Source organism: Carassius auratus, chromosome 34 (assembly GCF_003368295.1).
Source record: "Carassius auratus strain Wakin chromosome 34, ASM336829v1, whole genome shotgun sequence".
Lineage (NCBI taxonomy): Eukaryota > Metazoa > Chordata > Actinopteri > Cypriniformes > Cyprinidae > Carassius > Carassius auratus.
The window spans coordinates 17,457,306-17,474,182 of NC_039276.1; the positions used below are offsets into that span (position 1 = coordinate 17,457,306).

The following is a 16,877-nucleotide window of genomic DNA, read 5'->3' on the forward strand; positions in this document are numbered from 1 at the left end:
AAAACAGAGGGGTTTTTGTGCGCTTACAGTAGGTGAAGTGACATATTCGGGCAAAGGAATGTTTTAGTAGCTAATAAACGTAAATGCTGTCTATGTTCCTCAGGTTATGAGACACAGCCACAATCACTAAACATTCATGCTTTTACAATGACGAAATTCATTAAATTATCTTTTATGAGATTTTTTTTAATGATACTAAATATTTGCAGAGTTGGCTTTGAGCTACTGCTCCGATTCATCGTTTTGGGCGTATGTCCCTTATTGGACACCGTACGTCTGCGTTTACGAATAAGTAAAGATGGCGCTGTCCATGAGATGTACCGTGAAATCTGTCTTTAGTTTTATTCACAAGAGTAGTTCGCACAGAAGATTATTTAAAGCTGGGAAAGCGATGGGAACGACGGTAAGAAAGTCTTCTCTTTTTGTCATTTTTGTTATTTGCCAGTTTTGCAGCTTTACATAGGATATATTACATGGTTCACCTTCAGTGGAACCCTCTGCGGTAGGGACAACTGTCATTTCCAATCTAAACACATTACAGTAGTCTTCACAGTCTTTTCAGATATAGACGAATACAGTGTAAATAACGACATTGTTTAAAAAGAGCCTCTGAAATTGCTTGTGATATTGTTGTGAGTAGATTTTTGTGGAAGTTTAATTTATTTAGGCAGGATCAGCTGTAACATTTAAAACTGGTGATGTGTTGTGAGATGGATATGTAATATGAATATTCAGCATTGCCACCACACGAATAAATTGCATTTTAAAATATGTTCAAAAAGAAAACAGTTATTTTAAATTGTAATAATATTTCAGAAAATTGCTGTTTACAATTTTTATTTTTATTATTATTAAATAAATGAGCATATGATACTTATTTCAAAAGCACACTTTTCCATAGGTTATTTTGTTAAAGGCCTGGAATTATTTTTTTTTTGCTTGTTTCCATGAATCTATCACTACTTAATTATCTCTTTCCATTCTCATTCTGTAAAAGACAACAGTAGAACTGTTTTAGACAAGTTTTGCAATAGAGTGAGATCAAAAGTTAATGAATACCATTATTCCAAAGACTTAGTGTTGGATAATGAGGTTTGATGTTTGGTGTCTTCCCTTTTGCTGGATGTTCATCATCAAAATAGTATAACTATTTTCACGTTAAAAGCCGGAATTTTAATGCAGAGAAAAGGGGCTGTGATAAATCTTTTTAGGATGGTTTATAACAGGGAGACAAGGTAAACTGAGCAGATAATCCAAATATAAAAGTGATACTGGTTTAATTTTTTATTATTTTTTCTTTATTAATAATTAAAAGGAGGCCTAGTTCTGGAAATATTCTGTTAATTACCCATTCCCAAATACATTAAAAAAAAAAATAAATAAAAAAAAAAAAATATATATATATATAAGTTTCTTTCTACTGGTAAAACATTCAAATCTACAGATTTGATCTACTTTTTTTTGTTCTCTCTTTTACTATTTGCATTATTTAAAGTGAACCAGAGTATGTTAAGGAACTGTTAATTTACAGTGTAAATCCCTGAGTGTAGCACAGTAAATTATAACTAGTGAGCCTTTTACAGACCATGTGAAGCCCCCACTGCCTTGACTTGATTGACAACCAGGTTTTATTTGATTGCTTCAGCACACTTGCCGTGTAGGAATGTGCATCCACCGCTGGCAGCCAGTCTCTGTTTTGTTAACTACAGGCAGTGTGTCGTTTGGGACGCTAAAGTGCAGAGTGCTGCGACTGTGGGAGTGAGGTTACAGAAAGACGTCAAAACCATCCCAGCAGTCCTTTATAACCAGCATCAACTTTTGAAATGAGGTGTTGGTTTTCATTTGTTTTCATTTTCTCCAAATGTCTGGCACTCGTGTGCAAATGCGGACATTCACATTACTGCTAGGTGTGATGTACGTCAAAACATGGAGCATATTTTTGGCAAAGCTATGGTTATAAAAAGTCATTTAGCTGTAGTGTGAAAAGATGAGCACAGACTTTTTTGTCCAAGTGTAAGTGAGAAGAAAATTTGACCTAATGAAATCCATACCTATGAATAAATATTGTTTATAAAATGTGTCAAATAGTGACAAGTGAATAAAATTAGCACTTGATTTGCTTAGATTTTCTCGTCACCAAAACCATCAAGTTTCATCTAACGGATGCAAAATAAATTCTGCATTAACCTTTCACACTGCCTTGAAAACTCTTGTTCTGTTTCTGGAGCTGTTGAAATACCCCTGTTGTGTACGTGTTTTATGCAGTTGTTTAAACTCATGTCAGTTTTAAGCTTTTGTTCCGATCACATCCTGAAACTTCCCTGATTATCCTTCCATACACTGCAGCAGGATGCAGTGGGCCCTCGCTCCAAACTATGTTATAAAACATGACGCTCCCCCTATCCGGCCCTTAATCGCCTGTGGTCTTAATGGCTGGTATCAGTCATTTCAGCCTTGTGTTGCACAAAAACCATTGCTAAAACCATTAAACCTAGTCCCAGAGCCGCCGGAGAGGAAACCATAGGAAAGCAGGCGCACATGAGCAGGGCCTGATTGTATTTATTAATTAGACGATTTGTTTTAACATGTCAGCTAAGCACTTTATTTTAATCTCTGCCATGCAATTCGGTTCATCATTCTGAAGGATGGATGTAATATATGCTCAATAACTCCTCCAGACCCCTCAAGCCCTCATAATATTTTTTTTAAATAATTTAGTGTATTTTGGCTCTAAATTCCTGTAGAGTAATGCTGCACTGTAAAAAGTTTTTCAAGTTAATGAGATAATTGGAGCATTTTTTCATATTATTTGTAATATTATTTTTTATATTTTTTATTTTTGTTGTTTCTATTTTAATTGTTTGTGAAATGTTGAATATTGTTTTAAGTATAAAGAAAGTGAATATTGTTTTGTGTCATTGTTTATTGTCATTGTGGAGTTTTGCACCATACCCTGTAGACTTACGGTTAGCCAAATCGGAGGTAGTTAATTGAATTGCACCCACTATCTGGTATTAAGCGTCTGGGTTCTGCTCAAACCAACAGTCAGCGCTGGAGGAAATTAGAGGGAACAAGGAAAAACACTCTGGCTCAGGAGTTCCTGAGTGTTACCATAATTACACCTCGATAAATTTATGAGGTGTGTGCAGGTTATTTTTGCTTCGTTGCGACTTTTATGTGTTTAATTTGTCATTAGTAGACTAGCGCCTCCGTTTTTTTTCCTGTCGAGACTCGAAAGGGAAAAAAGGCAGAAATGGCTTTGTCCTTTATTTGCTTAGTGTAGTTTATGGAGTGTCCAAATAACGCAATATAATCCGTGCAAGGCATTTATCATTCTCCGTGCCAGGCTCTGGGTTTTGGTTTGGGTTTTCGGCAGGCTTTTCTGTGTAGCTTGCAAATAATTATATTTCATGTCAGACTAAGCGTAACCTATCTTTTAATATGTAATGCGATCAGCAGAGGGAGAATTGTAGTGAAACGAAAGCACTTGGTCCTAAACGGTTCAGGGTTTCGCCTCCAAGCCGCAGTCCGTAGTGGAGCGGCTGTCCTGTCCTGATTATTTTTGGAGCACGGTGCAGCCCTTTCTGCTGGGAGCGCTGTTTTTGAAGGGACTCCAGTCCCATTAATCAGGCCGGGGACCCCACGGTGTGAGAGGGCCCCCAGCCCTGGCTCTCCACACTGTGTGTTTCTGTTCCTCTTCCTGCGCTCTCTGCACAGTGTGAAGCGTAGAGGAACCTCATCAATCTCACCTGTCCGAAACGTCAACCGCAGATTTAATCAAACGCTCCGTCTCCTGCCCCCCTGCCACCTCCTGTACGTGGCCCCCCTCCTCACAAAATACCTCTTCTTTTGCTCTGTCTCCTGCTCATTCTTTCACTGCTTTTTTGGCTTTGTCACTCACGCTTTCTCTAAAGTGTTTTCCCCTCAAATTGGATCTTGTTCCCGTTTCATATTTTTGGTTGTTTGCGCTTCACTTCAAGATGAGTGTGTTTCAGTACAGCAAAAACACACATTCCCCACCGTCTCAGGCAGGAGAAGGTGCATAAAAATGATTTTCTGCTCTATACTTCACCAAAGCAGGGTTTTGTTGGGAGCCAAGCGGAGAGTGGCAGAATTAAGGCATGTGTTTCTACTGTTCAGCATGATGTCTGTTTTAATAGGGTGAGTGAGGCAATGCTGATGGACACCCTAACAGTAAGTTCTGTGTGTCTAAAGCTTAGTGGGGGACAAATGGACTGTGGCGGGAGGGTCAGAGGTGCGTTCAGAAATGGCCTCACACTCCCTCTCTGATATCAGCTCCTGTGGAGAGCTTCTCCACATTAACTGAGCTGCTGATGCTTTCCTGCAGAACTGTAAAGGCTGGTGAAAGGCTGTGTTGGGATTGGCATGCAGAGATGGGCGTCTCTGCCAGGATGTTCAACCCTCATATGGACACCTTGGCAAATGAATCGCTGTTGGCAAGTAAGTTTTTTAGTTTACTCGCCTGATGTACTAAATATATTTTATATTTTATTTTACAAACACACACACACACACACACACACACACACACACACACACACACACACACACACACACACACACACACACATATATATATATATATATATATATATATATATATATATATATATATATTATATTAGTGCTGTTGAACGATTAATCACGATTAATCGAATCCAAATAAACTTTTTTATTTACACAATACATGTATGTGTACTGTGTACAGTTATTATGTATATTTAAGTACACACACATACAGTATATATTTAGAAAATATTTACATGCATATACATTTATATTCTTATATTTTATATTATATATATATAAATATATTTAATATATAAACATATAATATGATATTATGATAATCAAATATGGCCAATGGCCATTCTCAAGTCAAGTCAAGTCTGCTTTATTGTCAATTCTTCCACATGTACAGTACATACATACAGAGAATTGAAATTGTGTTGCTCTCAGGCCCTTGGTGCATACAGATAACATTAACAGTAGAACATTAAATACAGATAATAAAATATAAAGTACATTTATACAGATATACAGATATCATGTAAAAAAGAAAGATAAGTAAAGCAGCACACAGTACATGGCAGATAGAGTGTAAAAACCAGTGAAGTAAACAGTGCAGATATTATTGTAGTGCAAGAGATAGGGAAAAAAAGAACAATAATACTGGTAAGATAATAATACTATAATTTCTACTAATAAGAACAATATAAAATGCATTAAGGATTAACAAGCTTATCTGGTTACACTTTATTTTACAGTACGTGTACTTCCATGTACTTATAGTGTACTTACAGTGTATTTATCTAAGAAAGTTCTGGTAACACAAGGTAACTACATGGGGTAGGGTTAGGTTTAGGGGTAGGTTCAGGGTTAGTACCTAGTTATTACATAGTTATTGTAACTAACATAGTATGTACATGAGGAACAGGACTGTAAAATAAAGTGCTACCACTTATCTTATCGACTCTTTGTGTGTAGTACTAATTTTTAGTTTGAACTAACTTTTAATGAATTAAAAAACTCAAATAAGAGAACTTTATCAAGTCTGAATGGCCAGCTGTAAAGACATGCTCATTATGTCAGTCCTTTACTGAATTTTAAATTGAACATAAAGTGTTCCCCATAAAGTGTCACCCATGCTGTGCCTAAATACATGTAAATACAATGTCCCTAAAAAACTAATGATCCAAAACCCTCTTGACCTCCACTCACTGGCAGTACAGTCTGTAAAACCAGTATTATTCATGTACTGTATTTAGTTGTTTCTAGACATACTTACTCAATCCTGCACCAACTGCAACACACACAGATAGCTTTACAGTTAAATACTCCTACAAAGTACCTACATGAGTGTAAGAACAGGGATCATAGGTGTACTGTAACGCTGTAGGAGTTATTTTTTATTTTACTTATTTATTTATTTTTTGGCTACTTTGCTGCACTGTGGTACAACAGTGTTGCGTTTGTCTGTGTAAAAAATGAGAGAGAAGTTGCTGCTCCTGCCAGGAGTCATCTAGAAGTGGTTTGTGCTGGTGGGACAGCTGAGGAGAACGAGCAAGTCCCAGTGAATCTAAACTGAGTACCGTATTACTGATTATAAAATGTTCCTATCAATGTTAAGACTACAGCCACACCTTGATAAATAATGTTACTATGTAATGAACCATCATCACACTAGCCGCTAAAAAAAAAAGATTTTAAAAAATCAGATTTTTCAGACATTGCTTCTAGTCGGTACATGGGAGGTGCGATAGGTTGATTATTCCTTCGGTAGTTGGGCCTAGTGTTGTTTCAGCTCATGTGTGATTGTCTCAAATGACACCATTACCAAGTCTGGATGGTTAATGATTGGCCGGAGGGGAAGGTGAGAGCACACATGAACCAGGCTCCGTTCTGCCCCAAATCACTTCTGACACCTCAGAGAGGCCCTGTGTATTCGGGCCACTGCACTGCAATTACTCACCCAGTAATGGCATAAATAGCCTGCTCCTTTCCTGTAACTAGCTAATGACTTTGGATCAGTGATTCTGTTCCCTTGGCTATAGACTTCCCTGGAGCTAGACTGATTTCAGATCAGCCATAGATCTCCGATTGTAAATGGCCCCCAAATTAAGTTACTTCATACATACCCATGCAGGTGTTCTCTTGTCAAGTAACTGTGTTTTCCCTGTTTTATGCTGCAAAGGTGATGTTTTCTTGAAGTACAAAGATTATATGGCAATTTCAGTATGTTGTTTGAAAGTTGACATACGGATGTGGATGTTTGGAAGTTTTGAATATGAAGTTTGGAAGTTTTGCATCTGCTAGTAACAATATTTGTCCAGTGGTCAGTGGGCAAGGATCTCTTAGACTAAGGAGAAATGGTCTTCTTTCTCATTCAAAACATTTAAAAATGAGCCCTTTGTTTTAACCTTCCCTATCTTTAATACTTCATGGTTTTACAACATTGTACTGCTTTGTTCTGTTGCTGTTTCGGGTAGGACTACTACTGTGATTGTTATTCCATGACTGTATCACTCTTGAAAGCTGCTATTGGCTGGCTGTGAACTGTGGAGTGTTTTCATTGGCTGTGGAGCAGTTCCGCTCTAGCACTCTCTCACCCGGTAGGGTGCTCTGTTAGTGTGAAATGTGGCTTGGATTTATCACATTGATAACATTCATAAAACTGCATAGGGCGTCTTCTTTCTGACTGTACACACACACCATCAACTTTCTTTGCCTTCACTTTAATGTCCTCTTTTGTTTCTTCTATTACTGTTTGTCTTTGTGCCCAAAATATTTTGTCTTGAAACTCTCTCTTTTACTTACAGATCCTCCATAAAGGACAGGTTTTCTCAGGAATCCAGCCCACAGGTGTTCCTCACTTGGGGAACTATCTGGGAGCTCTGGAGAGCTGGGTGGCTCTGCAGGACGAGTACAGTGTAGTCATTTACAGCATCGTAGACCTTCATTCCATCACCCAGCCTCAGGACCCTCAGATGCTCCGAGACAACATCCTGGACATGGCCGCCAGTCTGTTGGCCTGTGGCATAGACCCTAGTCGCTCCATCCTTTTCCAGCAGTCTCAAGTAAGTCCTGCTTTGAAGACTTGCTTTCAAACAAACAACTTATTAAATCACATTAATTGATTAAAAGGATTGTTTACCCTACCGAGTATTTGGTTATCATTCACTCAATGCCATGTCTCTCCAAACCTGTATGACCTTCTTTCTTCTGCTGGACTGGACTTTGCACTTCTTTGTTTAGGCTTACTGCTTAAACAATGTAAAAAAAAAAAAATAGAAAAAAAAAGAAAGAAAAATTTTATATCGAAGGCACCTTTCAAATAACTGAAATAACAGAAGTCTCATTCTAAATAGGCGTCCAGTCGTTTTATTGGGCAGAACTGCTGGCAGTAAGCTAAAACATATTTTCCATTGCCAAATGTTTATTTAATGGAGGCTAGATTCAAATGTTTATTTTACCAAACCGATTCCTATATCTACAAATTTTCAGGATAAGGGAAAACACACAGATTAGCTTTCACGGTTCACTTCAAAGTGACCACATAAAGCAGAAAGAGGAGGATAATAATAGATTTTACTGTACGCAGCAACTCACAGTGTTGGGAAAGTTCACTTTCTACATGAACTAGTTCAAAGTTCATTTCACAAATTTTAAAATGAACTAGTTCAGTTCATAGTTCAAACTACAAAATTTTGAACTAAGTTCACACAGTTCCAAAAATGAACTAGTTCATAGTTCTTTTTTTCCATATGTTGCTGCGAGCTATTATTTTTCAAAATTATTGCAACAGCCCATATAGAATCACAGACAGCAAATATTTTATCAGTTTTAACAATGAAGCTATGCGTCAGATTTCATCTTCATATCCAATTTTGAATCCTTATCTATCTAACCAGGGTTTACATTAGCATTGAGGGGACAGCACTTCCCCCTTGTTGCTTTAATGCTTTGTCTCCCATTCTCACCGACCTTATCATAAAATTCTTTTAAATGATCATACGCCTTCATGCTACATGCTGCTGTCGCCTCGATGCCTTTTTTTTTTTTTTGATGACGCGTCACGCATGCGGCGGATGGTGGTGCGACACTGGTGGCTGGTGTTGCCAGATTGGGTGTTTTTCCGCTACATATTAAGACCTCTTTACGGTGTGTTTTAGCCGGTTTTTCGCCTGGAAGGCTCTATAGAAATCTGGCACCCTATTGAAGGAAGTTAACCTGAGAGAGCGTGCCGTTCACTGACACCAGAATGAACGAGTTGACAGTAACGTTCATCAGGCAGTAATACAGCACGTTCAGTTCACGTTCGCCCAAAATATGAACGAGTTCATGAACTATCCTTCAATGAACGCGTTCAGGCACAACACTGGCAACTCACTAGTTGTCCAGCACATTTTCTCTCAAATTGACCAACTTTTGAAGGGTAACTATAATAAGTGTGGACATGTTCTTCCTCTGAGCCACCTGATATGCTTTTAACTGTGTGTGTTTGTGTTTGTTGTGCAGCATAGTGCAAGTGTTTTTTGGGTTTTGTATTTTTTCACTGGAACTTTGCAGCAAACATGTGGAAACACACATGCACGCATGCGCACAAACACACACACACACACTCCCCTGATTTTATTCCATTTTAACTTCATGCCACATATCTTGGCAGGACTGAAGACCTCCTATGGAACATACGAGCTCAAGAGCTCAAGACTGTTCCACATGAGAAAATAATACCTTGGCCCAAGTAAAACACTTGACTTCATTGCTAAAATCAATTCAATTGGATCTTAAGTATAGGACTTTGTTTTATAGCTGTATGTGTGTTTGGGATGTATTGCACATGAAACCCTTTTACCAGAATAACATTCACACAACAGAGAGATGTATGTGTAACTTTCTAGCAGACTCGAGTGCGTAAATCTAAGCAAATATGAGACTTTTTCACACTTTCACATTTTTCTTGAATTTATTTTCATGTATATGTCTAAGGAATAATCAGTCTATGTTTGTTTCACTTACTGTATCTGTGTCTCAGCTGGTTGCACTGAACTGACATATGAAGTCAACTAAGATTTCCACCAGCACTATATCAGATTTTCTGCCCTGATTCCTCAGTCATATTCATATCCGCTGTCTTATCCTCTTACCCTTAGATTAGCTAGCTGTAATAAATATCTCTTTCAGCGCTGTGCCATAAAATCACATTTAATGTTCGTTTTTCTCTGGAGTTACATCAGATGCCTCAGAATCCTTTTGTGAGTATGAGAGATGGCGGCAGTGTCGCCAACAACCATAAAGTTTAATTATCTGAAGCAGAACAATTTTGAAGAGTGTTTGTCTTTCAAGTGTGTGTGTGTGTGTGTGTGTGTGTGTGCACTTCTAGAGCTCTCTTGGGAACTGTGCAGATTTCACAATGCCAATCAAGTGAGCTCTTTCACATGATTTTGTAACAAGAGAAGGACTAGTTTGAGCGCTTGTGATGAAGTATGGATGTAGAAAGACCTTCATACTGTGCCACTGTGCACCTGTAGAGAGCTGAGGAGTATCTTGTTCTCTTCACTGCCACACAGCAGCGCTACGAAGATGCCTAGTTTGTGTAAAGTGCTGTCACTCAAGAATAATGAATTCATTTCATATCATGAGGGTAATAGATAAGTGTCCACAACAAAAAGAGAGACAATATTTTAATAGTATGCCAAGTTTTTAGAAATGCACTCTTTGACTTTCATGTTGATCATGAAAAAGAGTTTACATTTTAAATTGAGTGACTCTAAAAATGTGGTGGAGCTATACTGTAAAAAGTAATAACATATTGATTTGATATACCTCTTTTATTACTTGTTTTTGCAAATATCATGCATACATTAATGATAAATATTCAAAAGTATGAATATTAATAAGAAATATGCTTATAATAATTATACTTATATAACTTGAATAATATAATATTTATCGTGACTTTCTATGTCATGAAAGCATCAAATTATCTGAAGAGACTTATTAAGCTTCACACACATTTGTGAAGGTATCTAGGGGTTTGCTTATGTTTCTGTGTATTTGTTGCACCACATGAATTTCATTTATCGGACAAAGGATTTTCCAATTATTAGTTATTTTGCCTAAAAAAGTTAGTATTTTCTATTTCTTCATTATGATATCAAGACAGTTGCATTCGTTAAAAAATATACTACCGAAATGAATTTTAAATTCAGAAATTAAAAACATACTCATCATAGAACATATGTGTTCAAAGCATTGCATGTATTATATGCACTTTTCATATATTTTTTTAATAAATTAAATGTTTGTTTCCTGAAATGTAATCATATAATTAATCTGCAGGTCTCAGAACACGCTGAGCTCTCATGGATCCTAGGCTGCCTTACCAGCATGCCTCGTTTACGGCACCTGCCTCAGTGGAAGGTAATTACAACACAGAGTTTTAATCTGCTCGTGAGAGAATGTTAAGTAAAAAGACACATGCTATATTAGAGCCTTCTTAAAGATGGTAACATGCCAGTTTAAATGCTCAGGCCTCCCTCCTCTGTCTGTTGTCCATGTGGCACTGCGACAGGCTTTTCCTGTGCCGGTCATGGGGGGGCGGACCTGGCAGAGAGAGACAGGGCTTGATAATGACTGTGATTCACCCAGAGAGGACAACCCTTTTATATTGCTGCTGACGGAGAGCTCGGCCAGAAGCCTCCCATTGCTGCATGGAAAACACCTAGCTGTTTACTCAACAGCTGAGTGCATGTGAAACGTGGCAGAAAGTGGCCTTTGGATGCTGTCTGTGTGCGTTAATGTGGCAAAACTCCTTCATTCAGTCCGATGTGGGAAACTGAGAAAGGGTTTGATGTTACACCACATTGTATTAAGAAAACAAATAGACATTTACAGCCAAATGGAATGAAAGGTGCTTCAGATTTATTTCAGACTTTCCTCTCCATTTGTCCGTCCAGTGGTAAACCCTGTTTCTTTCCTTTACAGATGAAGAGCAAGCAGAAGAATGAAGGCAGTGTGGGGCTTTATACGTATCCAGTGTTACAAGCAGCAGACATTCTGCTCTACAAGTACGTCCGGCTGTGCTCTTCATGTGTTTTATTCTTAGCGTGGTTATATTCCCAGCTTGTGTTCGAGAGAGAGTGATGTTATTGTTGTGCAGATCCACACATGTGCCAGTAGGGGAGGACCAGATCCAGCATTTGGAGCTGGCCCAGGACTTGGCCCGCATCTTTAACAACCAGTACGGACAGTTCTTCCCAGAGCCTTGTGCCCTGCTCAGTATGTTTGGGAGTTTTCATTTTTACCTCATGATATTTACTTCCTGTTTTAATCAGCCTGATTTTCTCATAAAGATTCACCTGGGCACAAACCCTGACAAGTGGAGAAGTAAGATAAATGACTCTGTGTCATTCAGCGAACACACAAATGAGTCAGTGCTCTCAAGTGTCTTCTCCAGCTCCCTGCTTTCCTCACTGTGTTTTACACATGCACAACAGCATACTCTTGCAGTTGTGTGCACACATGGCTGGCACGTTGAATCGTCAGTTTAAGCTAGTCTTTCATTCACCATCATAAAAGCCCAATATGAAACCAGTCATGTGTGCAATGGTGCTTTGATTAAAGGAGTGTTTTCTACCTCCTCTATCTGAGTGATGGGGTGATAATGGATTTGGGGGTTTCCCTATAGTGACTTCTCGAAGGACTGGTTCACATCGCTCTTATTACATGTGAAGGAAGACTAAGAGCCAAAGCTAAAGAAGCCAAACAATACCTGTTCCCCTGAAACAAAATCTGACTAAGATCTGACAATTAGAACCCATCTGTGTTGTGATTTCAGAAAGAAATAATATTTACACAACTTGCCTGGGATTCTTAATTTCAATCCGACAAGCGTTTGACCAGTGGTCACTATGCGTAATGCTAATTTCCTGAAATGTATCTTTATATAAAGTGAAAAAAAAAATCTTTACTGAATTAAGTCTAGAGTGTTTACTGAATCAATATTTGACTCATATTTTATACCAGTAACTTACTGGTATTAAGTGATCTGATATATTGTATTGTTTTTGTTGGATGTGTCACCAAGGCTGCATTTTTTTTGTTCAAAGATACAGTAAAAACACTTACATTTTACTATTTAAAATAACTTTTTCTCTATTTGAATATATTTTACATTTTAATTTATTCCTGTATTGCCAAAGCAGAATTTTCTGCAGCCACTATTCTAGTCTTCAGTGTTACATTATTATAATATTATTCTTTATTATTGTAAGTACTGAAACCTGATGTGCTACTTAATTTCTTTTCTTTTTTGTGGAAACCATAAATTTTTTTTTCCTGTTGAATTTTCTAAACTGCATTTATTTGAAATGGAAATATTTTGTAACATTTTCAGACTTTACTGTCACTTTTAATCAATTTAATGTCTTTGTTGGATTAAACTATTTTAAATATTAATTAACGATTAAACAATTAAATATAATATTGTAATTATATATAGTTTATTTTAGTTAACTATTAACTATTTTAATGGAAGTGAATAGGAAACTAAGAAATATTCAGTCGATTTCAGCGCAGATTAAGTGTTACATTTTTCCTGCTTTTTAACTCTTAGGTGGCACTCGAAAGGTGAAATCTCTGAGGGATCCATCTTCCAAGATGTCCAAGTCAGACCCCCAAAAGTTAGCTACAGTCTTCCTGACCGATTCGCCTGATGACATTGTACTTAAGATTCGCAGAGCTGTGACTGACTTTACTCCTGAAGTGACTTATGAGCCTGAGAGTCGGCCAGGTGTATCAAACCTAGTCTCCATGCATGCAGCTGTGTCTGGACAGAGCGTGGAGCAGGTGGTCAGGCTGGCTGAAGGTATGGACACTGGACAATACAAGACTGTGGTGGCCGAGGCTATTGTACAGAAGCTCCAACCCATTCGGCTGGAGATCCAAAGACTGAGGGCTGACAGAGGTCATCTTGAGAGTCTGTTAGCCAAAGGAGCAGAGAGAGCTCGCAGCCTCGCAGCTCCTGTGATGACTGAAGTCAGAAAACTGCTTGGCTTCTATTAAGGATTTATAAACTGTGAAATGCAATGAACTTTTGTCCACTTTCTAGCTAAGTAAAAATAAATCATTTTATTTTTTATTTATTGTCATATGAATAACATTCTTTCAAAATCATTTTCACTCTCACACATCCCTCAACAAACACACATGCTGAGCAGGAGAAACTGCGCGTCTAGCCAACTTTTCCCAATGTCTGCTCAGGGCTGCTAGTTGACTTAGGCTCCTCATACATGCACTATACATGAGTGGAGCAATGGAGCAATTTGTGCTTGTGTAAGGATAATGTTTTAATTGTATTGCTCTGGTTTTTCCCTTGTAAGAAAAAAAATCTGTGAAGAGGTGGCAAGATCATCTGTCGATCAGTAAATGCAGGGCAATTAGTAAAATATGTTAGAAAGTTCCATGCATTAATAGAATTGATGCACTTAGTTGAATTATTATGTTATACAAGGCTTTATACCCATTTATCCCTGAAAACAACAAACAAGTGAATGTAACAAATAAATACACTTATGCTCCTGTCCACCTTATAAAGAATAACAGTAGCCAGGAGTGTAATTAGGGGAAATAGGCCTACTAAAAAGATATAGCCTATAACTAAAATATGAAACATACACAGGCCAGATTTTTTTTTTAAATAGTGAGTTAAGCATGTAATTTAAATTTGGAAAGACGTTCAAATCCGATGTCTTTCCTTTAGGCCTACTTAAATTCATTTTTTTTAAAAAAAAAAAAAAAAAAAAAATACGTTTCCTGCTTGACTTTAGCTTTATAAACTATTTTGTGCTGAATTAATTCTAGGAGAAGTCATCATAAATCATGGAATGAGAAAACATCATTAACTCTACCCGCATTTTCTCTGATTCTTTAAACTGCATTTAAAAAGGTTTCCATCTTCATGTGCTGCAAACATGTATTATTAAGCTGTGTTCTGAATTTAAAGAAATATGGGAGGATTAGGTGGGAAGTTTATTCGTTCCTCTGGGCAATTAATGATCAGTCCAGCAAAATGAATCGTTTGTTTAGAGCAGCTATCTGTAATGTAGGTTGACGGAATGACGAGGAGCAGTAAATTTACAGTATACTTCACATTACTCTTCGCTTTGATGTGTCATTCATTTCCGGCTTGTTCAAATTCGCTATTTTTAACAGATGAGGTTTGTGCCAGCTTTGTAACGCTGTATAAACTCCATATGTGCAGCAAATTAAATTGTAACTAAAGTGCTACAATGCATGCTTGCCATTAATTTGTTACGGAAGTAAAATAATGAGTAAGACGATAATAAAAACGTGTCCGACATTAGGTGTTTTATCTACGGACAGTGCTAATCGAATGCAGCGCAAGCGATGCGCGGTCAAGTGTTATTTGGAATGGCTCATGTGATGTGAATGCTGTGAGCCCTTGAGCTCTTATTCTGATGGCATTCTTATTCTTATTCAGCCTTTTTTCTTTAATTAAGCGTTAACAAACATCAAATATACTGCATTCATTTACGAAACAATGATGGCACTGCTGTCAAATCGGCTTATTAACTTTTTCTTGGGAAAAGGATCCCGTGTTTTGGAAACGTTTAATCCAGGGAGAGTAGGCTAAAGCCGAGATTTTCCGCACCAATAGACGCTCTTCCTTCAGATTTACATTTTACAAAACAGGTGTCTGTCAATTTGTAATTAATAATAGCCTAAAAATAATGTTTTGCTTATTTTTTGGCGAGGCATTCAAAACAGGACTAAGTGTTGCCTATTTATCCACACCTTATTTAATTTAGACCATTATCACTAATAGATCATTAAACAGGTAAATGAGTTATGGAAAAGGAAAAAAATATTCAGTTTATAGAATAAAGCATGGTAAGAAATAGCTACGCCTATTTATCAACGCAATACTGAATCCTAAATCCCTCTTTAAGGTAATATAATGGCTATCATTAAAAACTAAACCAATTAAAAGGATTTGAATACCGTTTCAAAGTAAAATCTTACAGGATCTCGCAGATGAAGCGGGTTAAACTAAAGTAAGCATCAACTCATTTGATTAATAATATGTGGGCACAGTGCTGGCTATGCGTTTCATCGCCATTCCACAATGTATTTGATAAAGAAAAAAAGCATTAAATTAAAATAATTAAAGTAATAAAAGATAAATAAATCACTTACAAGAAAAACCTCAAGCAGAGTTTATACAGAAGGAGGCTACATGAACTTCTGCATTTTATTACCAGCCACTTGAGTTAAGGAATCAAAGTCTAAACCCACAAAGTTTCTTTAGTAGCCTACATTTAGAAGTACATTTCTTAAATTGTCCTATGATTTCTCCATACATACGTTTCTTATGTCTTAATTTGAAATCTTATTTTTTTTAATATATAATTATTTTATTTTAAATATTTATTGATTTGTTTCTAATGCTGAACGGGGGTTTATTCAGTCCAACAGCTTTATAATTTTCAAAGTTGTCATTATTTTATTGTATTTTATTATCTGGCTATTTGCCGGCAATGAAACTTTAATTATTATTTGTTATTTTGTTATACACAATAAACAAAACATTTATAAATACGCTAAACATTAATCCATTTAGCCTATTTTCATTGTCTAAACACTTATACATTTTAGTAATAGGCCTATTAATATGTTGTTAATTGTTTGGAAAAGCATCTTGATTAAAAAAGCATGCCCTGGCTATTTATTTTGATGCACGTTAACGTGCCATTATATGATAATGTGATAATATGATAATATTGTTTTTCGTTTTATTAAACTACGAAGATAAAACTTCAATTTTCCAGTTTCATTCCAATTTAAACCAACAACCCAGATTCCAGGAGCCAGTTGGACTCCAGTCTGTATGCTCTTGACACTTTTATATGAAGCATAATTACAACAGCATTCCGTCTCAAATTAAACAGAAATCGCACACATTCACACGTGCACTTGCTTTCAGTGATTGAATACAGTAAAATATTTGATATTAAAAACATTTGTTCAACAGTGGATGTATTGGTGCTGATCATATAGCCTACACAAGGTGATGCTATTTCGTTAGAGGAAATCTTTATTTATTAAAAAATGATTTAGTTTTGTGAAGTCCAAGAAAACTTTAACGGAAATCTATTAGAGATGCACCTATACATCTTAGACCAGTAGGTGTAGCTTTCTTGTGGTAGGCTATTTATCAAGTTTAATGTTAACCAAAGAGTAAAAACGCAATCAAGCTTATAACCAGACATGTCATTCACCGGGGGGAAAAAGACAAGAAAACGAGAATATTTACAAGTGCAAATTTTTGA

The 16,877-nt window shown here is 36.9% G+C and overlaps 1 protein-coding gene across 2 annotated transcripts; it reads left to right on the forward strand.

Annotated features, from left to right (window-relative positions):
* The first annotated feature begins 262 nt into the window (after positions 1 to 262).
* On the forward strand, positions 263 to 13,666 carry LOC113053405 (tryptophan--tRNA ligase, mitochondrial-like). Of its 2 annotated transcripts, XM_026218395.1 has the most exons (7): positions 283 to 403; positions 4,349 to 4,461; positions 7,341 to 7,598; positions 10,867 to 10,947; positions 11,512 to 11,594; positions 11,687 to 11,805; positions 13,142 to 13,666. In XM_026218395.1, the coding sequence occupies exons 2-7, from the start codon at positions 4,387 to 4,389 to the stop codon at positions 13,588 to 13,590; spliced, it is 1,065 nt and encodes a 354-aa protein (XP_026074180.1). In that variant the 5' UTR covers positions 283 to 403; positions 4,349 to 4,386; the 3' UTR covers positions 13,591 to 13,666. The 2 variants fall into 2 exon arrangements, with proteins under 2 accessions (XP_026074179.1, XP_026074180.1); XM_026218394.1 differs by lacking the exon at positions 4,349 to 4,461 and having other exon boundaries at positions 263 to 403.
* The last annotated feature ends 3,211 nt before the right edge of the window (positions 13,667 to 16,877 follow it).